A 26,661-nucleotide genomic window follows, 5' to 3' on the forward strand; every position below is an offset into this window, starting at 1 on the left:
ACAGTTGTTCTACAGGCTGGCATGGCAGAGGTCTTCGCCCTCTCCGACAGCCGCACTTTCACTCCTCTAAACAAATTATCCTCATCACAGTCCAGCTAGCAAAACTCATCCTCCAAAGGGCGCGGAGCAGGTACCGACCTCAGCCATGGAGGAGAACGAACGGGCTACAGCAAACGTTTTTCTGTACCAAGGGAGAGTCTAGAGTGACTGGATCCCTGTCAGAGAGGAGAAAAAGCAAGGGAAGAAGAGGGGGGGGGATTTCAGAAACACCCACGAGAACAGCAAAGCCCTCCGGATTTTGAAACTCGCATGATGCCACCAAACTTATTCATTAATGTATCAGACTGGTGTTTTTTTTTAAAACTTAAGACAACTTGAGTTCAGGGCTGCTCCCTCATGACTAGAGATGGGCATAAAAAGGAACAACAACAACAACAACAACAACAACAACAACAACAACAACAACAACAACAACAACAACAACAACAACAACAACAACAACAACAACAACAAACCCAAGAAACCGGGCAGGTTTATGGTTGGTTTCTTGACCCTGTTTGTGAACCTGTTTTGCCAAAGCAAAGCAAAACACGGGACTCTTTTTCCTCTCAAGTGTTTCGTTAGCTTTGGCCAACCAAGAGTGCCCGCCTGCCCGCCCGCTTCCTGCTGTCCGCCCCCCCATCCCCTCAGTCGGTTGTCCTGCTGCTGCTGTTCCCAACCCCTGCCCAGGGTGCCCTGATCCCTGGGGGCCACCACAGGGAAGCCAGATGGCGGCCTCTAAGAAGGGGCCTGCCGCTCAGCGGATCGGGGCAATCAGCTGGCAAAAAGCTAGCACGCAGGCACATGGGCAGATAGTGGCGGTGGCCGGGAGGTAAGGCCAGGCGATGGTGGCAGGGGAGGGCAGAGGTCAGCCCAAACCAATACAGAGAAATTTGTTTCCCCGGGTAGTTCGTAGTTCGTCACCCGTCTCCCCGCCAAACACACTGCGAAAGAGGTGGAAGCTGCTCTTCTGTTCACGGGCCACCCAAAGCGGGCAACAGGAATGGAAACCCAAAAACGGATGAGTAGCCCTTTGTTTGAAAACTGACTTGAAAACCCAACATGGCACAAGTCCAACAGCCCATTTTTAGAGCTAGTGTTAAATATCCAGGGCCATGTGGCCTTATCCAGCCCCTCAGGGATGGATCCAGCCCATTTTCCCCTTTGGGGTGGGGTGGGGGTGGCAGGCAGGAGAAGGTTCCACCACCGAGGGGCTCCTGGAGAGAAAGCTCTCTCTTAAGGACTCAGCAACCTAACTTCTCCGGCTAGTAAGCAGGACACGCAACAGGGGGATCTGGGTGGACTTTTGGATCGATCCACTTTTCCCGTCAACGGCTGGAAGATTCCAGATGTGTAGAGGCGGACAATTCCTCGTTCTCGTGCTCTTCCCCTGTAATGCGGCTTCCTAGTTATTTCTGCAAGGAGCTGGTGGGAGGGGGGGGATCTTGCTGGTTGATTTGCCCAGAGACGCTGAGATTCTTGAGGCTCCTTCCTTATCAACAGCATCCCCTGCTTGGAGATGGAGAAACACAGGAGGCCTCGATTCTGCAAAGGGTAGTTAGTGGGCTTCCCAAGAATGACACCAGCTGGGGGGGACAAAACAGAGACCTCCGGTGTACTTCTCCCCCCTGACCCTAATGAGATTCCTGGAAGAAGCCTCTCCTCCACTCTCCACACCTTGACACCCTTTCCTCATCCTTAAAGGTAAGAAAGTAAATCCCACAGAATGAAAAACGGCAGGGAGGTCGTACGCACAGGAGTTAGGGTTTCTCTGACCAGCCCCAACCTTGATTCACAAGGAGTTGGGCAGTTCGGTCATCTCTGTGTCCTTCCAAGGTTGCCCTTCACCTTAGTGAAACCTGGGCAGAAGATGAAAGGGAAGAAGAGGGCCAAGATCGAATGTGGGGTGAGGAATGAATTTGGGGTGATATCAGGAGAAGCCAGAGGAAGGAACAGGGCCCGGGCAGGACAGCTGCCCAGCAGAACTTCAGCCTGAACAAGAAAACCTTGCACAGCTCCTGTGCTTGGACAGAAACTAATGGTCAGCCTCTACAAACAGCAGAGAAGAGAAGGGAAACAAAATGCAAGGGAGATAGGGAAAGTTACAGAAAATGGAATGCTGAATTCCAAAGAATAGCAAGGAGAGACAAGAGGGCCTTCTTAAATGAACAATGCAAAGAAATAGAGGAAAATAATAGAAAAGGAACAACCAGAGGCTCCAATACTATGGCCAGCTCATGAGAAGAGAAGACTCCCTGGAAAAGACCCTGAATGTTGGGAAAGTGTGAAGGCAAGAGGGGAAGGGGACGACAGAGGACGAGATGGCTGGAAAGGGTCACCGAAGAGACCAGCATGACTTCGGTACCAAACTCCGGGAGGCCGTGGAAGACAGGAGGGCCTGCAGTGCTCTGGTGCATGGAGTCACGAAGAGTCGGACGTGACTTAACGACTAAACAACAACAATAACAACGGCCAGCCTGAATGAAAAACTCAGAAACCTTTTTCCAAGCTCTGGATGAAGCTATACTGATCCAGACGGCTGTGAGGGGCTTTCAAGGGGGAAAAGGACCACCATGGAGGTTGAACTTGGGAATACGTGACTTTCATAGAACGATGGCTCCTGGGAAGCAGGGTAATTCTCGGAGTCATCATCCAAAACAAGGCAACATTCCCAAGGCTTGCACAGGCATGCAGCACACATGGACCCCTGAAAACCGAAACACATGCCAGAGAAAAGGGTTGTAATCTTTGCCTGTTGTATGCCTTTGTTTCCAGTGAAGGGGGAAAAGTTTTTGGGAGTAAATCAAGAAACTTTCAAGCCTACAGGTTTAAAATCTAAACATAAGACCTCTGTCAATAAAACAGCAGCAGGGATAAGAAACAAGATAGATACTAAAAACTTGGGATTTTTTTTAAAAAAATGGATAGAAAAACGGCATCTAGAATTAAAACCAAGTTGGGAGCAAGAAAATTTCTCATATTCTAGCACGGGAGTCCCTCTCGAGGTGTCCTGCTTAAGATTTGAACACGGGGCTGCTAGGTGGAATAACAGAGGGATGGTTCTTATAGAGACGCCTGTGTGAGAATCGGTCTAAGGAGTAAACAAGTTTTTTTTAGACATGGATTGCTGTGCTCTGAGGCTTTCAAATGTGTTTTTCGCATTGATTTTATTTACCATTTTTGACATAATACTTGTTGAATTCCTTTTTAAATATTTCTTGTTTAATTATTTTCATATATGTGTATGCTTACTGTTTTTGGCTTTTAACTACAGTCGTGCCCCGCTGGACGATTACGCCGCTCTACAATGAATCCGCATTACGTCGACATTTTTGCGATTGCTTTTGCGATCGCAAAACGATGTTTTAAATGGGGGAATTTTGCTTCACATTGATCGGTTCCCTGTTTCGGGAACCGATTTTTCACTTTACGACGATCAGCAAACAGCTGATCGTCGGGTTTCAAAATGGCCACTGACTTTCAAAATGGCCCCCCGCTGTTTTCTAGAATGGATTCCTCGCTATACAGGCACCGAAAATAGCTGCCGTATGGAGGATCTTTGCTGGACGAGCAGGTAGTCAGCCCACTGGAACGCATTAACCAGGTTTTAATGCATTTCAATGGTTTTTTTGTTTCGTTTGACGATGTTTTCGCTCTACAGTGATTTCGCTGGAACGAATTAACATCGTCAAGCAAGGCACCACTGTATTTTATTTTAATTGTTTAAGCCTCCTTGAGTCCTTTTAAGTAGAATGGCGGGGTAGAAGTATTTTAAATGAATAAACAATAATAAATAAACCAACAGCTTTGGTCCTCTCCACACGGTGAATTTTGGTGCAATTCGGCCGGTGATTAAAAAGGTCCTTATTTTCAGTGCAATCTATTTCCACTCTTGGTACCCCATCATAAAGAGCTATTTTGCATCTCAATGAATCATCCCAAACAGACTGCATGCCCGACTGTTGGGCCAGAAAGGTGCACAACAGCTTTTAAAGGGGAAAGATGGATTTGTATTCTTGAAGGCTTTCAGGAATATACTGGATACCTTGCAGTTGTGGCCAGGTATATATTGGAACCACAAAACGCAGCATCCACACCAGAATCAAAGAACATGAGAGACACATCAGACTAAAACAACTGGAAAAATAGGCAGTAGCTGAACCTGCCTTGAAACAAGCTGGACATAAAATTCTATTTCAAAATACAGAAATACTGGACAACACCAGCAATCATTATGTTAGACTGCACAGGGAAGCCATTGAAATCCACAAACACCAGCAGAGTTTCAACAAAGAAAGTCTAAAACTCAACAAAGCCTGGCTCCCAGCACTGAAAAATACAGCCTGCAAAAGGCCAACAAACTCTACCCAGCCACAAGGATCAGTGATCACCGCACACAAAAGACCAGCTAACAATACCCATCAATTACAGTGACAGATCATCTCTCCCCCTTCTCACAACAATAACACTGATCACCATAATCACCCAATCTCCTAAAAAGGATAAAAGCTGATCCCACAGCTATAAATACTCAACTATCCAACAAACTGCAACAGAGCACAGAGTTCTGACTCCTGTCCTCTGAAGATGCTGGCCACAGAGACTGTCAAAACATTAGGAAGAACAACTTTAAGAACACGTCCCAACAGCCTGGAAAACCCACAATAAACATCGAAGGATGAGTTGTTTAAAGTAGAATATGAGCAGATGAGCTCTTTTTCCCCATGCTAAACAGTGCTATCAGGGAATCGCGTAGCATAACTATATGCCAGTGTGGTTAGACTCTTAGCTGAGCCAGGAATCCTGAAAGAGAGAAGTAAACGACAGGTTCAAAAAGAGAAGTGCACAGTGTGGATTGTCCTTTTTCTTTAGAATGTTCTATTGCAGACCAGAACTTCAAAAAGCTAAATCCTTTGCAAGAGACAAAAACGCTTCAACAGGGAAGCGCAAAATCTTGCTGAATTTGACATTTTGGCTTCTCCCTCTGCCGCCAGGACTTCAAACGCTCTCTCCCTCTATACCTATCCCATTTTAATAAATCCGGAATTGATTCCTTCCTTCCAACGGGGATGGAAATCTGAACTACAATCCTAATTATATTGTCAAGACAGATTAATGTCCCCGGAGAGGTTAAAGGAGAAATCGTTATTTAACATCGGAGGTGCTGATTGGGTGACCTCTCTCTTTGGTCTCCCGCTTGAGATTTGACCATTTATCAAAAGAGAGAAAGGGGAGCCCATTTCGCCAGGCAAGGTCAGGAGTGCAGGGCTGGCCCGTTTCAGCCAAAAGCAGCAGCGAGAGAATTCATGAGCTCGTCAGCTAAAACACTTTAGAAATCAGCCTCAGATAAAATCTACAAGCAATGCGTTCCGTGTCCGTAAATTAGCTAGACGTTACCCAATCCGGTTGGCCAAGATAAAAGAGATCCTCATCTCATGAGATAAAAACTGTTTAAGCATCAGCTCCAGTGATAAGAGCGTGCATACAAAAGCAAAACGAAGCCGCATTAAACGATAAGGCAAAGTCACCCCAGAGAGAGACTTCACCACATCAAAAAGTAATTCTGGAGGTCAAACTACAGGATGCAGAGAACAGCAAGAAACCCTAGTGGAGAAAGGTTAGCCCTCTTCCCTTCTTGAAAGGCTGCACCGTATCCATCACTGAACGACAGTGCCCCACATTCACGAGGTACAGTTAACAAAGAACAAGCCAGCCCAATGAAAACCCTCTTTGATCCCATTCAGGAAGACTGGAAAAAGATCTGGTTATGCTTAAGGAAGGGGACTGGGCAGAGTGAAAAAGCTTCGGTCCGCAAGGGTACCATCACCTTGAAATGCACCATGCGTACCAGATTTGAGTGGGTATACCTGGTGTCAGAAACTCAAGACCGCACTGGGATTTTGCTGGGTGTCCTGTCCAACCCACTGCCTTACAAGCCAACCTGCAAGGATTTTTGAATCCCTTCTGCTTCCCAGTGACATTAAGAGAGCTTGGGGTGGCCAAGAGCGGATTCGTGTGAAAGGGTTGTGAGCTGCATTCAGGTCTAGTACTGAAATTTCTAGGCTCAAGATGCTTTAAGTCTGAGAAGTCCATGGAGATGGATGAATCTGAATGTCTTCAGGGAAACTTTGGGCAATTTTGGCTGGCTACCTTTGACCAGAACGATATGACACTGAAGACCGAATTCAAGAAGGCATTCTAACAGCAGAGAAAGAGGCCTTTTAAGACACATTTTGCCTTTGTTACTACAATATACAGAAAGGCAGGAGAGATACTGAGAAGGCCACCTGGCCTTCTCATATCCCCAGGAGGGTTTGCTGTGGAACGTTTTGTTAACACACACAGGCTACTGAACTAATGCAGCTTCAACTCAAGGAATCCTAAAAGCAGTAAGAAGGGGACACAAGAACAGCATTGCCTCCCTCAAAGGCATCAAGCCATTCCGAAGGCTAGGATGAAATGGGAGCAATCAAAAACAATCAAAATTTGTGACCCAAATGAGCCGAGGGGTTAGTTACAACACAACAACAGCAGAAAGCAATACCGCCCACGTGTGTGTTTTTTTCCCCCCAGATGGTTGGCTGACTCTTCCGTCTCCAACACACGGCATCACTTTCTTGACAGAGGGTGCCTCGCTATTAAACTGAGATGAGATCCTGTGCTTTGGTCGAGAGGGAAAATTGATTAAAACATTCACTCCGGCTGCCTGCTGGATCCCCGGGGAATCTTCCTTTACTGTTCTCTCTCCGTGATGCTCAAAAAAAAACGGACATGGCTGAGCTTTAACAGAATTTCTATTACCTTTGCCAGTTCTTGTTAGTCAGCCATGATCAGAGGGATAAAGGAAGAAGACGGTACAGGAAGAAAATGCCGAAGCAAACAAACTGGACTGCAGAACCAGAAATCCAAAGCTCACTTGAGGGTCACTTTCTAGAAACCTTTTTCGTTTGCCATGCGGGATCCGAGTGCCAAAGCAGGCACCTAAGCAAAGGCCGCCCTTCCCACCTCAAGACTCCCGGACAAGCCCAAGCTATTGTAAAAAAAGCCCTGAATGCCGACAAGGCTCTGTCTGTTTTCCAAAGGGCTTCTAGGAAACACAAATGTTTCCCTGGAAGAGTGAACTGCACAAACACAGCTAAGCCACTTGTGTTACCGGCTGTTAAAAGTTCCCAAAGGCTTGCTAATTAGTGTAACGGTCCTAAGCTGCATTCCTATGAGAACCACACTCTTCCTGGTTCAGACTGTAGCTGGTTAGGGTATAAAGGGAGGCAGGGAGAGAAGGCAAGCTTCCTTCTTTATGCTGTCCTGCTATGTGCTGATTTCCCTAGTCCTGGACCCTGTTTTGTTTGAATCCTTTGTTGTTGTCGTTTAGTTGTGGCTGACTCTTCGTGACCCCATGGACCAGAGCACACCAGGCCCTCCTGTCTTCCACCACCTCCCAGAGTTGGGTCAAATTAATGTTTGACCCAACTCTGGGTCAAACACAAATCTTCAATGACACTGTCCAACCATCTCATCCTCTGTCGTCCCCTTCTCCTCTTGCCTTCATACTTTCCCAACATCAGGGGCTTTTCCAGGGAGTCTTCTGTTCTCATGAGATGGCCAGAGGATTGGAGCCTCAGCTTCAGGTTCCTACGTTCTTGTAAAACTGAATGGAGAAGGCCAGGTAGCCTGAACCGGATAAAACTGAGGCTTCTCCAGATGGGGGTTGCAAAGCATATTATGTTGACTTCCCTCTATATCACTTTCTTTTGATTGTTCTCTGATTCCACGGGCCCACGTTTTTTGAATCTGGTGCCCAGAGGATGCAAAGAGCAACATTCTTCTGCTCGCATCTCACGCCCATACTCTATCTCTTCCTCATCCACCCGTTTCTGCACCCTCTTCTCTGCCCTTTTCACATCCTCTCCCACTGCATTTACCAACCCTTTCCACCCACTCTTGTGTCCCAGGGCCACTCTACTGTTTCAAAAGCGATCTTTACAATAGGTCTTTATTTTCTGCCGGCCCTTTCAGGCCTTTCGTGCCAATGCAACCGATTCTTGGCAGTCTACCAGCTTCAAGAAAGAGTTTAGTGCTAATGTCACTGAGTTTAATATTCAGCCGCACTAAACTCACTACAAACTTTAAAAAAGAAATATCTATTATTATTATTTATTTTATAAAGCTTACAGACCACCTGACTTAGTGAAACCACAACTCGGGGCAGTTTACAAAATACAAATATGCCACACAATCAACCAAAAAAAAAGGGGGGGGAGGGAACACATCTCAGTTAAATTAACCAAAATGAGACCATCAGCTGACACCAGCAACCAATACCAAAAAATTTAGAATACATATAATCCAGGGCAAAAAATGAAAATGATAAAACTTCAAACTGAAATAGAACAACAGGTCACTCAATTAATAACTAGAGATGGGCACGAACCATCAAACTGGTTCGTTTACCACCATCCCGGGGCATTTACCACCGCAAAAGGTGATCAGGACTTCAGCACATCCTGGCTTTCCTGCCCCACCTCCTCTGGGTGCTTCTTCTGAGTGTGCACCCACCAGAGGAGACGGGGTACTGAACCGCAACACCTGTTAGGATGGTAAACGAACCACACCGAGCCGGCGGTTCGTGCCCATCTCTATTAACAACAGATGTTGCCAAAGATGCTGCCTGAACAGTTCGGTCTTCGATCATTTTCTCAAAGACTGTGGAGCAGGAGTCTGCCTTTCACGCATTAGTATTCAGTGGTGGAGGGTGAGAGAGTTTTACTATCCCCACACCTCATGCGACTGGATGTCATGCACCACAATCTGGATGCATATCCGTGAAAGGCCCCAAAAGTCCTGATCGGTTTGGTCACGCTACACAACACCGGTACAAAACAGCAAGAAATGCATCAACACAAATCCCAAACCCCACCAAATCAGGCTGAAGAAGAAATAAACAACTCCAGCAAAAGCCATGGAATAAAATCAGCTACAATCAACAGATACAAAATGCCATCTCAAGGAGCCCTTCAGTTATGCTTGCTTGTCTTTTTCTCTCGAGCTGTTTCCAAACTGTTCTCTATTTCTCTGAACTGTAATAAATCTGCCTCCTTAGAAAATAACTGTGTGTGCTGGCTATTCTGTAAAGACGTAGCGCTAAATCCAGCCCAGTGCCTTGCTGTCCTCTTGGCATATTTGTTATTTACTAAGAGTAGCAGCGGGCACAATTGCTCCTCGCCTCCCCTGGCTCACCGGGCATGCTGTAAAGGCTGAGAATACACTGACCCACGGCAGGAGGGAAGGCTGGCTTGGACTGTGGTTCTTTGGGACCTGTTGTGTGGCCAAACTCCCTTTGGTCTCTAGTGGCATTTCTGAAACTCAGGTTGAACTCTTCCCCCCCACTCCCCACTTCAGATATGCTCTTTCACAAGACTCAGATTCATCCTATTTAGATCACTTACCATTTTGTCCAGGAAGATCACCAAATCCTAAGAAAACAAAGAAAAATGTAAGAGCTCAAGTCTTGAAACCTGCTTTTCACAAATACCCCACATACACACCCACACCTACACACATTGGTTTTATAGCAGGTTGATACAGACTGTCAACACAACAGGAAACGAGCCAGGTCTACTTTACAAACACATCTCTTTCGATGTTATGACTGACAGCAGGAGAGGTTATTTCTTTTACCTAGCTGTCATGACCGGTTTGGCTCATGGACGGGTAACAGGCCTATCAGGATCTCCAAGGAAGCTTTATATAGGTGGCACAGCCTTCAAACCAACGCAAGGCACAATCTGGGTCACAACAAGAGGGTCACTCTGGTTTTAACTCAGCAAAGGCATCCCATTAGCCATCATTCCGAACACAGTTCAAGAGGAGTGCCTTGAACAATGCTTCAAATGCTCTAGTTGGTATGACCAACCCCTCTAAGGACATCTTGCACGTAGAACTGGCATAGGTGAACTCTACAGACAAGGTGGTAAGCAGCATTTTCCCCACCTTCACAGCTTGTTATCAAAATGGGTGCAAATAGCCACCTCTCGGGGTCTGCTTTGTTTCAACACAGCGAAAGCGCATGCCGCTTCTTCAGTTTCCATGCATTCCCAGGTGAGCTCCCACTGTGCACGTCTACGCAGGATCAATGCCACTGAGTGCATGCCAGGGGTAGTCAACAAGACTGGCATCCATTCTCAAAAGCCACAACCTACCTTGCATATTTCTTCCTGGGAATATTCTTTTATATCTGCAACAACAAAATCAATGGTTAAAGCCATTTTTAGCGCCCTCAAGTTCATCGTTCAAAGCTTTCCACACGCATGTCGTACACCCTTCAGTCTCTGCTCCAGGGAAACACCTCAGCGGGCTTTATTTCCTTGGGTGTTGTGGAGGCGCCAAATGGCTGCGTGCCTCCATTCCCAGGCCAAAATAAAAGAACCTTGTGTTTCAATACAGGGCCATGGGGTTGAGCAAGGAACGCTAAGCAGTGGGCAACCCAATGTTTAATGGGATCGGGAAGAGATGGTCCAGCCCACAGAAGCAGAGGTGGAACCCCTAACCTCCTGACTTCAGCCTGCGGCCCCCATTTTGAAAATTTTAACCAAGGAACCTGGCCCACACATCCATCCGCCCGTGGTTTATTGGGACTTTTCATGTTTTTTTTTCTGTACCACCCACACCCCTGAAAGGTGCTCAGCCGGATGAAGATCTGTAAAAAATTCAAAGAGAGATTCTTGTTTCTGATATTTTAGTGATGCAATTTAAGTTTTCATGCACCCTTGCCATTGGATTGTGTACAAGGACTGTGTGTTGTGTTTTTTTTAGGGGGGGTTCCTTTTTAAAATATTTTTGAGAAAGAACGGGGAACAAAGCAAAGTGTGCTGCTTCTATGCTTCTACTGTATGCTTCAAGCACTCTCTGGGTGGCTTACAATTTAATGATGCAGACGACACATTGCTCTCTTCCCCCCCCCCCTTGAATTCAGAGGGATGGGAGGCTGAGACAACCTCGAGCTGGCTTGAACCCGGGTTGGGAGCACAGTTTTGGCTGCAGTACAGCAGTTGAACCACCGTGCCACAAGGAGACGTGGCGTTTCTTGGAAAAAGTTGGAAGGACGTATGAGATGGATAGCATGATTCAAGGGGTAGAGGACTGGACTGAAGCCATGGCTATGGTCAAGTAAGAAAGGGGGGGGGGAAGAGGGATCTTTTGCAGGGAAAAAAGAATCCAGTCCAGTTACTAATAGGCAGAAGCCCAGGTGAAGAGAAGCAGGGAGCTGCTCTTTCAGGGAGGGCTTGAAACCGCTGGAAGGCAGCTATCCTGCTGCTGCTGCTGACTAGCCATGCCTCCAGCCTGCACTTTGGGAAGCGCACCAGAAGCGAGAGCTGAGCTCATGAGAAATCCAATCCCTGGCAGCTAAAGGATCTAGACAAGCAGGACTGGGGAAGACCATTTCTCTCAACTTCTGGAGAAATTACTTTTCTGGATCACGAGACCCAGAATTCCCCAGCTCGGTTGAGAATTGCAGTCCAAAAAATCAAGTTTAACAAGCTTTGGTTTGTCACCTACAGCCGTTGGAGGGGGCTGCTTTCCGTCAAGTTGATGAACAAGAGGATAATGACATGAAGGCAATTTACATTCAGGTTGTGTGTTTTTTGAAAATATGAACAGCTGAGATGGTCTAAAGAACAGCAGGATGGAGAATTTAACTCCCCCCCCCCAAAAAAAACACTCTTCTGATGAAACTCATAAAATGTCTACTTTAGCTTGTGGTTCTCCCAAGCAGAAGGAACAAGGGGGCTAATGTTATACCAGACAGCTTCAGCTCTCTGAAATATCAGAGGCGATTTCTTTGCCTCCCCACCCCCCCATTATTACTGTACTATATTTTTACTGTTTCATCTTAAGATACCGTGAGAGCAGCAGAATTGGGAGAGACCTAAAGGGTCAACACACACACACACACACACACACACACGTTTGTCTTCTAGAGCCACAGATGACCTGTGTTCTCCATCTTTCACATGACAATCATTTCTCCTGTTTGAAAATGCTGACTGGTCACTTCCCAAAGCTAACCGTACCTAATTCTGTCAACTGGCTCTTCACAGTGCTTGGTTTCGAGATCTTTTATATCTTAGATACACTCCTTTTATATCTTAGGTAAAGGTTCCCCTTGACCTTGAGTCCAGTTGTGTCCGACTCTAGGGCGCGGTGCTCATCTTCGTCTCCAAGCCGTAGAGCCAGCATTTTGTCTGAAGACAGTTTCTGTGGTCACGCGGCCAGCACAACTAGACACAGAACGCTGTGACCTTCCCTCCAAGGTGGTACCTCTTTATCTACTCGCATTTTTACATGCTTTCGAACAGCTAGGTTGGCAGGAGCTGGGACAAGCTCCCTCCGCCGCGCGGATTCGATCTTACGACGGTGGGTCTTCTGACCGTGCAACGCAGAGGCTTCTGTGGTTTAACCCACAGTGCCACCACATCCCTCTTATCTTAGATACACCCAATATTCCAGGGGATGTCTGATGAAAGCAGAATACAATGGTCCCATGACTTCTCTTGACCTGGACAATGGAAGTCTTATCGATACGAGCTTCATACTGACCCGGGAGGAGCCGGAGAAGCCAGTTTGAAGTCCTCTTCCCGACTCACCTGGAGGAGCAGTGGAATCTCCATAGCCTTTCATTTCCAAGGCGATGACACGGAAGCCAGCGTCAACTAGTGCAGGAATCTAGCAAGGAGAAGGGGTGAGGGAGAGATTGGGGATTAATTTATTTCATATAAAGATTGATTTCCACTCTTTCTCAGGTTTCCCCCAGCAAGCCTCTCCCATCCTTTCTTGGCCTTGTCAGTCATCACAATTAGCCCATCAATATGTGTGGCATACGAGGGATTTCCAAACAAGAGTCACAGGGGTGCATAACAGGAAGCATGGATATGATTTATTAAGCACTTAAAGAAGCAAATCATGCTGCTCATATACAGTGGACCCTTGACTTACAGACGGCTTGACTTACAGACTTTTTGAGTTACAGACTTCTCTGGCCGCAAAATTTAGGTTTGACTTGCAGACTGAGATTTGACTTACAGACCAGAAAAAACCCAAAAGGGAACAAAAACGGCCTGTTATGGGATTAATCGGTTTTCAATGCACTGTAGGTCAATGGAGACTTGACTTACAGACTTTTTGACTTGAGAACCGCCTTCCAATACGGATTAAGTTCTCAAGTCAAGACCCCACTGTACTGCCCCGTAGTGCTTAAAGGACTCTCTGGGTGGTTTACAAGTTAATTAGGCAGGCTACACATTTCCCCATCCCCAGCGAGCTGGGTAGTCAATTTACCAAGCTTGGAAGGATGGAAGGCTGAATGAACCTTGAGCCAGCCGTTGTTGTTTAGTCGTTAAGGCGTGTCCGAATCTTCCTGGGATTGAACCCCAGGTCATAAGCAGAGTCTTGACTGCAGTACTGCAGTCAACCCACTGCGCCACGAGGCTCCCTAAGAATCCCAAAAAGTGGACAATGTCTAAAACGTACTAAAAGCACTGGCTTGCCACCATCAAAACAGACAAAGTAAGACCACAAGGAGAGAAAAGGCAGCAACTGGACTGAAAACAGAATCCACTGGCAATGTGGGGTGAGATTTTAGAACCTGGATGGGTACTTGAACAAGATTTATGATGCTCTTTCTGGGTGTATGTTGAGCACACCTCTTATGCTGTCAATACTGCAGAATGCATTTCAAATCTCCCAGGACATCCTCCGTCTCTCATCAGCTCCCTGAGGTGCCCAGCCCTCTCCCCCAGGTCTCACAAGGGTTTCAGCTCAGCTGGGCACAATTCTGCAGCATAGACAGATGCTTCAGGAAGAGCTTAACCTTAGTCTCTCACAATAATAAAAAAATGGATAATAAGAGATAAATTGGAGGAGCAGAGGGCACTGTCCACTCTGAGCAGGTGGAACCTGTTCTAGCCCTTGTGTGTTAATGAGTGAAGAGACAACTGTGGGGTCCTGCAGGGATCAATCATCTCGCCAATGCTATTTAATAGCTACACAAGGCCTCCGGTGGAGGACATCAGGTCAACACTCAGCTCTCTCTCTCCTTCCATCCTTCTGCAGTGGATGCTGTCCCATCCCTTGAGTGGTGCTGGGATGGATGAAGGACAACAGACTGAAGCTGAACCCAGACAAGACGGAAATCCTGTGCGTGGGGGCCCTTAGTGTCTGTGGTCTGGGTTCCTCCCTATCTTTTTTGGGGGGACACTCTTTCCATAAGGGCCGAAGTTCATAGCATGGGTGTACTTCTGGACCCAGCGCTATCAATGGCATCACAGGTAGTGTCTGTGGTCCGATCCACTTATCTTCACCTAAAGCGGATTGCCCAATTGTGGAATATCCTCCCACCCGAAATTCATCTGGCCTCCTCACTAGACATTTTTAAAAAGCTCTTTAAAAACTGGCTATTTAGACAGGCCTTCCCAGAATAACATCCTCATGCAACAGTGCTTCCGGTAATGTCACATTTAACACACCACCTTGTTTTTATGCTATTAAATGTAATGTATTGTACTGTATTCCACTATGTCTTCCACCGTATTTTATGGTATTTTGTCCTGCATTTTAAAATTTATTGATGTTGTCATATTTTGTTATTCTATGGTTCTTCTGTTTAGCTGTTGTAAACAAACCACCCAGAACGCCCTTGGCTTCCAGATGGGCAGTATCTCAATCCATCCATCGATCCATTAAACAAACGAACAAAATGAACAAACGAATGAACAAACGGAATTTGCTGTACCTGGTACCTCCAAGAAAGCCAAATCTCTGGGAAGCCATGGCAGAGGCAAACCACGGGGCCACTGCCCATCTCCACAAAGTGCAACCGGGTGTGAGGCTGAGAAGGGGAAAAGACGCAGGTACAGAAGGCTTGTGAGTCAGAATCACAAATAAAGGAAAATCATTACATTTCTATGTCTCCTGACCGATTTCAGTACGCATGCCCATCAGGTATTGAAAATCACCAAACTCTTGTCTTCATGTAGACAGCGAGGGAATTGAAAGGAATCTAAACGGCAATCAAAAATCAGTTCAAAGAGGTGCTCCCCTCCCCTCTCCCATTTCGTGCACAACCTATTCTGGAAAGATTTTAGAAGGCACTTCCCAGCACGAAACTCCCAACTGCCTTGAACTGGAGCAAGCGCACGAATGTTAACATGCAGCCACTTGCTCCATGTTGGTGACTGAAGAGGTGTGACGAGGACAACTTTCCCCCAGGCCCGGAAAGAATGAAGAGCAGATGGATTTGCTCCCTGAAGGAAGTCACGGCCATGAGTTTGGAAGACCAGAAGAGAGCCGGTCATAACGGGACCTTCAGGAGATCAGTCAATGGGGCACAGCAACAAAACCACCCTTGGAAGGTAGGTCCAAGAACTAGAAAATGGAGAATGGTTTTTCTCTGGAAGGTTACTGGAAAAGGAGCGCTATTTCCTTTCCACCATGTCTATTCTCAATGTTTTTGGTGGAAATAAGCCTCGGTCAACATTTTTCTACATTGACACGGAACTGGCTGCACACACAGCAGGGGTGACGTTGCTGGCCCATGGCCATAGTCGGTCGCATTTGCTTTGAACCAAAGCCTGGGCTACCAGGTGCCAACAAAGCAGAAGTCACACTGCACTTGTTGGCCAACTTGGAGAACACCGAAGGACTCCTATCTCAAACAAACGTCAAGCCACCCAGATTCAAAGTATTGAACCAGTTTGCATTTACGGACACGAGCCCCTGTTCTGAGTGAGCATGTTCCAGATACCAAGAAGGGCTGGAATCAAGGCAAGACCCACAAATGTATCTGGGCAGAGACTGTCAGGATGATCGTTTCAGTCTCAGCTCCATCGAAGTCTGAGCTTCTGCTTTGGCTCCTTTCTTTCTTGAATTCATCCTGAAAATGATTTCTTTCCTGCCCTTAACTGACTTAACAAAGAGCAGGTTTGAGCCAGCTGAGAAACAATTCCCACCTTCTTCCAGCTGTACTTAAGCCAGGCAATAGGAGCCATCGCCGTGTTGTGGATAAGGAGATCTGGTGTCAGAACTCAGGAGACCTGGGTTCAAATCGATGGAGGCTCACAGAAGCGGAGATGGCCATGATCCATCCCTCCATGAATATCACACACACTTCTAAAACCCTTGGAGTGCAGGCAGTGAAAAGCCACTGTGAGAATGAGTTGTCTTCTTAGTTTGCGAATTTTAGATTGACTCTGAATTTATGTATATAAGAGTTTGCCCATGCTTCTGTAATAGTGAATTTAACACACTCCTTTCATGATTTCCCTTTATTCCAAACATATTCCTGGTTTGGAAGTGAAAGGTATCGTCTCTACACAATGGATCCTGAATAGGTTTGTGTTTCCTGTAGCTGCTCTGAGCTCTGAGTAAGAAGCCTTCTGTTCATTCTGTGAGAAAAACAGCACATCAATAAATTCACTGTACTAAACGCGTGCTGAATGGCTGGATAAAGTCAAGGTTCCTGGACTACAGAAAGCACAATCGCCTATGAAGGAGGAGACGGGGTTTAAAATTCAAAAGGCATTCGTCAGCCATCACTGCCTGCCATCTAAAAAGCATATTATGGGAAATGATGCTATTGTGGTGGTTGTGTGCCATCCAACTGCACCCAACGTATGGCAATTCTATGAAGGAGTCAACCTTACTGAAACAAAGTTTGTATTGTGTTAACTTTTGGTATGATATATGGATGATGTGTATATTCTTTAAAAGCTTTTAAATATATGTTTAGCCCCCTAGAGTGGTCCTGACCCGACCAGATAGGCGGGATATAAATAAAATTAATAATAATAATAATAATCTCCAAATCTTCCTGTCCTCAACAGCCCTGTTCGACTCATGGTAACCAAGGAGCAAACTGAAATTCAAGGCTATGAATACATACAAATGTCCAGACTGTGTCGTGCCATTACAAACCCACCCTATTGACACCACCAAAAACGATGAAAAGGGGGTTTCGGTTCAACTATAGTCTCCCTACAATTACCTTGATGGTCACGTAGCCATGGGCCACATTCTCCGGTTCACAGGCAGGCGGCAGGCTCTCTTCCTGGTCCAGAAGCTGTGGGGCAGATAATTTTGGAAAAGAGAAAGACATATTTCTCGTGTCACTCAAGAAGCACCCAAGAGTGGCAGCCAACACCTCAGGCGGGCTGAGCAGATAAAGCAAAATGCAGCCAGTGTGGGTTCTCACACACTCCACTGGCTCTGTGTCACTCTGTCAGGCTGGAAGGTTCTCTGTTTGGTTTTCCTTGCTCGGTGCCTTTCCCTTCAAATACTCACTTGGCACCAAACCTTGCCTAGTCAGCCCCTTAGTGGAGTCCAACGTTCACTCCAGCTTCTCTCTTATGGAACCCTGCAGCTGGCAGATGTGTGTACGAGCCTATTTGCGTGCACTCATTCCTATGTGGGCATCTAAGCAAGGAACGAACAGATGCAATCCATGGACTGGCATGGAACCAAAACAAAAATTCACAAAACCTCAGCTCTCAAGAAAAGGCAAATAATTCAAGCACTCAAAATTGCACCGGGCAGGGCAACAGAGACCCGTTAGATCGCTCGTTTACAACTTCCATGTTCTGAATTTGGCATGTGAGATTTTGTAGACCTGAAACCAAGCACAGTTCTTGCATTTCAGTAACGCACGGTGTTTCACCAGAGGCACTGGTGAGCATGAAGAATAGAGGGCTGCTGTTCAGAACCCCGAATCACTGCAAAAAGGGCGTCAGCAATACCGCAAAACGCCTGTGAACCAAGGCAAGGCATGGATCAGGCAGAGGACAAAGTTAATCTCCCAGGCACATGGATTGCTTATTCAGAAAAAGAGGACTGTGTCAAATATCTGCAATCATTACATTTTTAAATGTGCTCTTTGAAAAAAAAAAGAATGTTCTGTACCACATTCTTCATAACAATCTCTCAGTGGCAGATAAAACAGTGCAATTAAGGAGAACTGACCCTGGGATTTAATTTCTTCCTTATGAAATCATACGGCCGATGGAAAATGTCCGTTCTTTTCCTTTCCTTTGCTCCCCACCCCACCCCCATTAAGGACAGAGTACAAACGCCAGCTCTTTCTCAAGTCCAAAGGTGGGCCGGTGCAGAAGAGAAGATTCGTAGCACATCGGCGGTTAATGGTTCACTCAGCAGAGGCCTCTCTAGAGAGAAGAAAACAAAATCCCTCTTTCAGGGGAATCAGGCAGATCCACTTTCCAAGAATCAGCTGGCACGTGAACTTCCTTCGATGGAGAGGGAGGAAGACGTGCAGCGCCTTGTTCGGCTGGGAGCAACGGAAATGCTACAGAGAAGCACTTTGCTCCTCCACTGAGTAACAAGATCCTGTTGGGCGCAAGTCGGCCAGCCGTGCAGGCAGGTGTCCAAGGTTAACTTGCCGAACGGTGCTGAGGTCGGCAGTTCTGTAGAATCTTTAGGCAGCGGCCTCTCCCGTCTTCAGAATTTTCTTGCCACTAATCTTCCCTTCCCGGAGATATTATATTCCTCTTCCTCCTTGAACAGTACTCACCCAACAAGCTGCTTTTTCATTGGCTTTATTTACCCTTCCTAGGTGCGGCTGGCTTACTTAAAACTTGTAAGTTGTTAGCATGGTACAAGTATAGTAAGTGTCATATTGAAAATATCACGCTTCTGGCATTATTGCGCCTTGGAAGGACAACTTAGAAAAAGTCATAATAAGCTCACATACATTTTAGAACCAATACTGTATGGAATCAGACAGGCTTACCTGGACCCCCGTCAGGTCTTGCAGCTTCCTCAGAGCAGAATCAGCATCTTCCACGAGGATGGTGGCGATGCCCATCTCCCGAGCAGGCTTCAGGTTTGCACCAATGTCATCCAGAAAAATCACCTGGAGCCAGGAAGACAATCAAAAGCCAGCATCAGCCCAAAGGAGAAAGCAAACAAATCGACACGCCAAGCTGTTCAGCAATTGTAAGCACGAAGGGAGACCTGGGCTTCCTTACGGGCTGCAAGCGGCGCATTCTGCATGCCACACTTAAAGGTATTTCTGCACCAAGGAAAACAGAATTCGACAACCTGTACCTCTTGCTCTCACTGAGCAAAGGTGGTTTAGGTTTCTGGCTGTGGAGACAGAGGTTGGGAGTTTGATTCCACCCCGTACCTCCTTCATAGGAGTTGGACATGGTGATCTATAGGGTCCCTTCCAGCTCTGCCATTCTAAGGTGGCGAAGATGATGATATGCATATGGAAGGGCCGGGGGGAGGGGGAAGAGTCAAGACCCTGAAACCTACCCTTGTAAACTCAGAGAGGTTCACGCTCTAACCTTTAGGAACTCCACTGCCATTCCTCACGTGCGCCCATAGTCTACCCCAAACCCAGCCTTTGCAGAGTGTCACCAAGATACAGCCAGAACTCAGAAACACTGCTCTTTGGGAGACATGCAAGAACTACGCCCACAGCCCAGGGAAGGTCCTTTTGGAAGGACACTCCTAGAACCACCACTGCCCCAGCCCGCAGGCCCCTTTGCACATGGGGCAGAGCCTCTTGCCCCAGAAGGCAGCCCATTCCGCCCTCAACCCCAGTTCCAAGAGACAGGGTGATGGATCCGAAAGAGAAGCGGCAGCGCTCCTGAACAGTTAACAGACATCCACCCCACCCACTCACTTCTTCTGGCTTGGCCTTCAGCTCTTTCAGGGCATATTCATATATCCTGGGATCAGGTTTTTGCAGGCCCACTCGACAGGACTCGATCACCCTGTCAAAATATCGCCTCAGGAGACAGAGTGCAAGCCCCGTGCGATATCTGGAGGGGGTGTCGTCAATCCAGTTGTTGGTCAAGACGGCGATCTTGAAGCCTGGAAGGAGACAAGGCGGCTCAGTAAGAGAAGGGGGACTCAGGCCTCCGCTTCTACACATCAACCACCATCACGGGGCTGAAGGACCACGACCTCAGCCGTTTGGAAACAGGTGCAATTCCACCTTTAGAGAAGACCTTGCTTTCTTAGACAAGATCTCCTAGAATCCCCCAACCAGCATGACCAATGGAACAGCTTGGAAGTAACTATTACAAGCATCCGCTATCTGTAACTAGTTCCTTTTGGGGTAACAAGTAATGCAACAGCTAGCAACGTCGTACATGCATGCATGCATGCATGCATTCATTCATTCATGCATGCAGTCATTCATAATATTTTTACCCCACGATTCTCCTTAAAAAGGACCCAAAGCAGCTTATGTCATTAAAAGACAGAATGTAAAGCTAACAAGAGTATACAATACTGAAAGGATTAAACAAATATCACATTTTAAAAACCGCAAACAGAAGCAACACCAAAAACAGATTCAAAGCAGTAAGCTATAACAATCCATCTGAAAACAAGTGGTTGTTGAGATACCTTAATAGCAAAAAATATGAGGTAAAACGTAGTTAGAGAGGGGGGGGCTCCAAAACATGGCAAAATTAACCTCCCCACTCCATGGAGGGGCAAAGAATATTTCTGGAGGCCAATAAATGTTTTTCCTTCAAAAATATAATTGATAATAAGTTTGGGGCTGGGGGGGTGCCTTTTTGCCCCTAGAGTGCCTGTTTACACGCAGCCAGGGGCTCAAACGTTCCCTACTCTCGGCTCGCTTCTAAACTCATCAATAAAGGAGGCCCTAGTTTTGCCAGAACTCACCCTCTTACCTTTGTTCTTGAGCGTCAGAGCTGCTTGCAGGAAGGGTGTACTGAAGAGGTCCACCTCCACCATTTCCTGGAACATCGGACCCACCGAGAATGTGTCTGGGAGGGAGCCTCCTGACGCAGTAGCAGCTTTCTTGCAGTCTTCTTCAAACTCAGAGAGAAGCTGAGACATAAGACGCCACGTGAACCTGTCGCACATCTTTTCAGCATCGTAATACAAGCAGGGAGTGCTCTTCGCGTGTGGGAGGGAAAGGCCCTTATACTCTGCGCCTCCCAACCTCAGGTCCCCAGACATTCCTGGACTACATTGCCCAGAAACCTTCACTCCTAGCTGGCCAGGATTTCTGGGAGTTGTAGTTGAAGAACACCTGGGGAACCGAGACTGAGAACCGCCACTCTCAAGGGCTAAATCTAAATTCTTCTGATACGCTTGGCCATGCGTATTGAGATCTTAGGGGCAGGCTATCGCACATTGACCACAGCCAGTTTGCTCTTCAGGATCTGCAATGAGTAACATAATGGGCATTTTTTTACAAAGAAACATTCCACGCTCCAGTATCTTTATAGCAAGACATGCAAGATAGACCACTAGAATGGAAACAGGTAACAGCATGCAGAACTTTTAGAAGGATTCAAGGACTGCCATGAATCCAGGAGAAGAAAACACTGTTTCAGAGGAACCAACTTTGAAGGAAACTTTCATGAGCAAAAGAACTAAGGCAGGCGGGTAGATGCATCGTCTCTGCTCTGAGAAACACAAACGCAGGGATCCCTACGAGCTTCCAATACTGGCACGGGACAGAAAGAAGAGCAGAAATGTACCTTTTGTGTTAAGCCTTTCTGCGTTTCACAGAACAGGCTGAAATCCTGCGGCTTAACAGATAAAGCCCCAGATCATCAAAAACAATGGTAAGACGGTTGTTGGGAAGGAAAATTGACTTAAAGAATCCAGACTCAGGTGCCTGTTTTTATTCTGACATGTTTTGAGGGGACCCCTCTATGCCTGGCCCCCACACCTCCCACTACAGGGCAAAAGGACAGCTTTCTGATTTTTTTAAAAAAATGTAAGAAAAATAAGGGAGAGAGGGTTGCAGGAGTGAATATAGGAAAACAATTCCTTAACAACCAATACAGTTCCTTCTAGAGTTGCGATCTCTCGCTCTCCCTTGCTTCCTCTCTCTCTCTCTCTCTCTCGGTGTCCTTTGCTTCTCAAGTGGAAAGGACATTAATTCTGGGCAGATCACAAGACTTCCATAGAGGAGAAAAGTTCCTATAGGGCCATCGAGTCCACCCCCCACCCCACCCCACTTGTTTCATTCTCAGCTTGGGAGCAGAGGAATCACGATCGCCTTTCACTTTCCTTGTAGAGATACCACAACAGATAAGTAATTTGGAAGGTATGATTCAACTTTCCTGTTTCAGCTGCCTGTAACTTTCTGGTTACTTTCTGTTCCTTTTGAACACTTCAGAAATGATAAGCAAATGGCATGAATCTTCAACTCTTCCTCTGAAAATACCATGAAAAATGCCCTTTCAAAGTTACTCAAAAATATAATTCATGGCACCAAGGAAGCCTCTGTGTTCCTGTTCTTTATTACTGATTTATTCTGCTTTTCAGGTGTTATCACGGTGGCCCTCTTGCAGCCCAAAAAGCAGAGAAGTTGCAAGCAACTCATTGGGATTCATTAATTCCAAGTTCTGATCCAACCTGCATCTTTATGTGTCCAAACCACATCAGTGTGTATCCAAACGAGGCATCCCCCTTACCTGTGTTAGTCCGATCTGACCGGTCATTGCTTTCGCAAAAGATCCATCAGGGCCACCTTGAAGAATGACGTTTTTGAAGAAACCACTAAAAGATGAAACACAAACACAAAATTAAACAAACGGCAGCTATGTTCCAAATGAATCTGTTGAAAACACCATGTCCTAAAGGCAAAACCTGTCTCGCACGTTACAGAGAAAACTGCTGAACATCTCACAGCTATCCCGCAGCCACTTCAACATGACAAGACACCTTAAGCCCCACCGAATCCCCCATTCCCCGACAATGTGGGGATCACTCATGGACACTGTCGTTTGCAAATATATATATCACTGGTGTCCTTTCCCACTGAGGAGCAAAGCATCTACACAGGAAAGCACAGAACCACCGGTGGGTTGACAAGAGAGAAAGAAGCAAGCAACCTGTTCAGTGCTTCGGGTCCTTAAAAGTTGTCACCATCATAGCACTGGGGCAGTTGCACCATATTGCACCAGAAAGGCAACGGTGCACAAACGCATGTTGCTTTTGTTCAAAACATTTGCTTCCCAAGTCAAGAACACGGCATCTCTTCCACAACCAAAGACTTATGTCTCCTGCACACAAACATTTAAAGACAAAGGTTAGACCACCCAGCTCACAGAGAAGGAAGAAAGATGAGGGTAGGGGTGGAAAGCTTGCCACCGCAGGATTTTTTGGTTCAGACAGGCAGCTATAGTGCAGGCAAGACAGCCCGCTGAAGATTCTCCAAACCCCTAACCCATGGCAAACAGTGCTCTCCAGGAACCCTAAACCAGAACTCCATGCCAGTGCGGACTGGCTCTGAGTCGCTTGTCTTCCTGGCACGGTCAAGGTTTAAGGGTTTAATGCAAACCAAAGAGATCTCTAAGGCAGTATTATACTGGACCAGAATTCCTGTCCTCACCAGCTAGTGTGAGGAAAGGTGATTGGGCACATCCTTCCCATTCCCACACAGGAGTTTTCCAGTTGCTTTCCCAAGAACTTTGCAATTCATCCCCACAACACCCAGCCTTCTTTCTCCAGATCCGGAGTACCGGAAGATACTCAGCAAATCTCAACCCTCCCACTAAAGGAAAAAAAAAATACTTTTCCAGTCCCTACGTCTAACTTTTTAGGTGGTACATGCAATGAACACGGAGAAGTATTTCTTCTCTAGAAGCAAAAGGACAGTCCATGGCCTTGCAGTGAAGCAACACAGGAGTCCTCAAGTCGCGTTTGGGGGATTATAAAGAACAAGAAACACTTGTTTTGGATGGCTCCTGCCCATAACTCTTGATTTGTGCACAGTCCTCCGTATTATTACAGAACAGAAGCAAAGCGAAAGGGAAGGGACACTGTAGACTCTTCCACTTCACAAAAGAGGTCTCGACAACATAATATCACTGAATATTCAGCCATGTTCATTAAATTTGTAGCAGTCTGCAAAAAAGACGAAGTCCAATCTGCACACATTCTTTGATTAAAGCCCAAGTCATGGGGGGGGGGGCAAGACAACATTGAGTCACTGGTGCAACTTAAGTCTGATCAGACAGTGAGTCCCAAAACTTGAGTATCCCTTCTTTCAGATGACGAAGAGTGCCCAGGGTGTTATTAGCTGGACTTCGATGTTCCAGAGAACACACAATTCTCTTAGCAAAGGCTTGAGAATGACGCTGTCCAGATTTTCTACCCCAGCCTCCTAGGGTGATCTACAGGGGATTCTTTTTGAGCAGATCCCAGAGACTCAATTTGGGATGTTTGCAGAGCTACAGCAACCCGTCCTTATTGCCGCTGATTTTTGCAGGCCAATATTTCCTCATTACAATTCTACATGGATCCCAGGGTCCCACTCTGACAGGCAAAATTAGATGAATTATGCAAATAAGTGAAAACAAAGCAGAGCTGCCAAACAAACAAGCCAGTGAAAATGAGTCTAATTTGTGTAAGTAGAGCTCAAATTGAATGGAAGAAGCCGTCCTACCTCCATCAGAGATGGGTCGGCCTTAAGTGTCCTTCATGAGTGGAAACGGAACCTATCAGAAGCATGCACTGGGGGGGGGGCTCCACGAGATGCTTAGTAAAAAGAATGAGATGAGAACATCACCGCATTTCATGGCAGTCCAGCAGAGACTTAAGTGAAAAAAAATAATAATGGATTTTTAAAAAGATGGATGGAAGGGGAGAGAAGGAAGGTATTCACTGCATGACCTGCGCAGGGATGAAGGAGCAGAAAGAGAAACCAAAGTGCAGTTAATTAATTTAATTCCATCGTTGGGGCTTTCCAATTGCCCAAGACCTGTCAATATGCTTCTGCTTTGGGGTCTTGTTTCTGTTAAAGCAATCCTTTCATTTTCTGAGTGAGACTCATTGGCGCTAAGGTTTGCTCCCCAAATTTTTCCAGCTCTTCAAACACCCAAAGTGGACCAATTCAGCACTTTTGAGAATAGCCTGGATTCCGTCTGATCACCCCTTCGGGCTTCACTAAATCACTTCGGATGGAGCCCGAAACTCATAAATACCTCTGCTTCTCTTTGTTTTCCAAATAAATCTCAGATTCAAAAAGCCCATCCCCAAGCAATTAAAAGGTGGCTCTTACATGTTATACCACATAGCAGTCTATAAAAACACAACATCCAAACTGTGGCATTTTTAAAATGCAATAATACTTAGGCATTATTTAACAAAACCCAGTTCCCTGTGTCCTCCTTCAATCCTCACACAATCCATCGCATGTTGCTGAATTTCAACTTAAGAGTGACCCTTCCCAGGGCATGGTAGGCACACAGTACTCAGAAGTGGCTCCCCAGAGTCTCCAGATGTGCCTCTAGGACTGCAGCTTGCTCAAGGCTAAACAGGCTGGCTCTTCTCCTACTGGACGCAAAAGGGAACTGAACCCGCAGCTCATGGCTCTACAGAGAGGTGGTCCAACGCAATGCTGCAGTCACAAAAAATATTAGTGCTAGATTTTTTTTCCCCTTTTGAGCTAATAAGAAAGACAAAGCAACTCTTTGGCTTATACATGAACAGACTGATTTTTTCAAAAGGATCAACCTTTAACAGATACCCCATGTAAACAAACAGCAACAACCTCATCCGTAGCCAATATCGGAAAATGCAGGTCTAGGACCACCACAAATTATGGGATGGCTGGCTCTTTCACACTGCTGTGACAGTGGTATTTATGGATATACTGAGCAGGAGAGCCCTTCTTCCCCACCTCTTCTGCTTCTCCGAAAGGAGAGATGCTTCTGATCTGCTTGTCTCTCTCCTGGGCTTTTTCCAATTCTACTGACTCCACTCCACCTTTGACAGACTCAAAAGGGCCGAGCTTGTGTGAGAACAGCCACGAGGATCTCCTGGCGGGCCGCCGTGGCGCCTCTCAAGACCTCTGCCCGTGGCCAGCTCACCCGTGGGCAAGTGGGGTGGGGGGAGAAATGTCAGAACCAGAAGAGGGAGGAGAGACACTAGACAAGGAAGGATGGAGAAAAGTCAGGAAGAGCCCCTAGAAGGGAGGAAGAGGAAGATAAAAGGGAGCAAGAGGGGAAGGAGGAGGAGGACCCACTGAAACAACAGAGGTCAAGGCACTGGCCATGAGTGAAGAATAGGAAGGGATTGAGAGGGACGACCCATGGACAGGGGAGCTGATGGAGCTGCGGGTACCAAAAGCAGAGGTGGGCATACGACCCCAGGCCAAGCTGGCTCGGACGCCATCCTTTTGGGGAGAACAGGAAAGAAGAGGAACCCTTCAAAGTGTTGAGAAGAAGGTTGGTCCCCCAATGACAGCTTCCGGGCCAGGCGTATGGAAGAGAGGGTGTACGCCAAACCATTCCCCGTCTCGAAAAGAAGGCAGGGGTCAGAATTGTCAAGGGCTGCGTGGTCACCCTAGAGAGCAGCCCTGCCTGTGGTGGCAAAGCCCCAGTCCTGCGTGTCTCGGAGGAGGAGGCTTCCAAGCGCCGGGTGAGCCAAAGGAAGAGCTCCGTGGAAGTGACCCCAAGAGGGGATGGAACGGGTTGAGAAGCAGGACCCGAGTTCTGTGTCTGAATACAAGGCAGTCTATTGTTCATTCCCCCTGCCCCGGTTGAATATACCTTGTTACAAGCAGCCTACGCCTCCAAGCAGGGAGGAAGGAACCGTGATGGCCCTAACTGC

General features: G+C 46.7%; 1 protein-coding gene across 1 annotated transcript in view; it reads right to left on the reverse strand.

The window, feature by feature from the left end:
* EPHX2 (epoxide hydrolase 2) overlaps positions 1–26,661 on the reverse strand; it is a 73,323-nt gene that overhangs the window by 40,453 nt on the left and 6,209 nt on the right. The window contains exons 2-10 of the mRNA XM_072986092.2: positions 22,518–22,602; positions 20,754–20,913; positions 19,733–19,923; positions 18,833–18,955; positions 17,078–17,152; positions 14,828–14,923; positions 12,684–12,762; positions 10,239–10,273; positions 9,486–9,512 (exon numbers count right to left, since the gene is read on the reverse strand). Coding sequence (XP_072842193.2) covers positions 9,486–9,512; positions 10,239–10,273; positions 12,684–12,762; positions 14,828–14,923; positions 17,078–17,152; positions 18,833–18,955; positions 19,733–19,923; positions 20,754–20,913; positions 22,518–22,602 — 871 coding nt within the window. The remainder of the gene's footprint in view (positions 1–9,485; positions 9,513–10,238; positions 10,274–12,683; positions 12,763–14,827; positions 14,924–17,077; positions 17,153–18,832; positions 18,956–19,732; positions 19,924–20,753; positions 20,914–22,517; positions 22,603–26,661) is intronic.

The sequence above is a fragment of the Pogona vitticeps genome, chromosome 1 (genome assembly GCF_051106095.1).
Source record: "Pogona vitticeps strain Pit_001003342236 chromosome 1, PviZW2.1, whole genome shotgun sequence".
Classification (NCBI taxonomy): domain Eukaryota; kingdom Metazoa; phylum Chordata; class Lepidosauria; order Squamata; family Agamidae; genus Pogona; species Pogona vitticeps.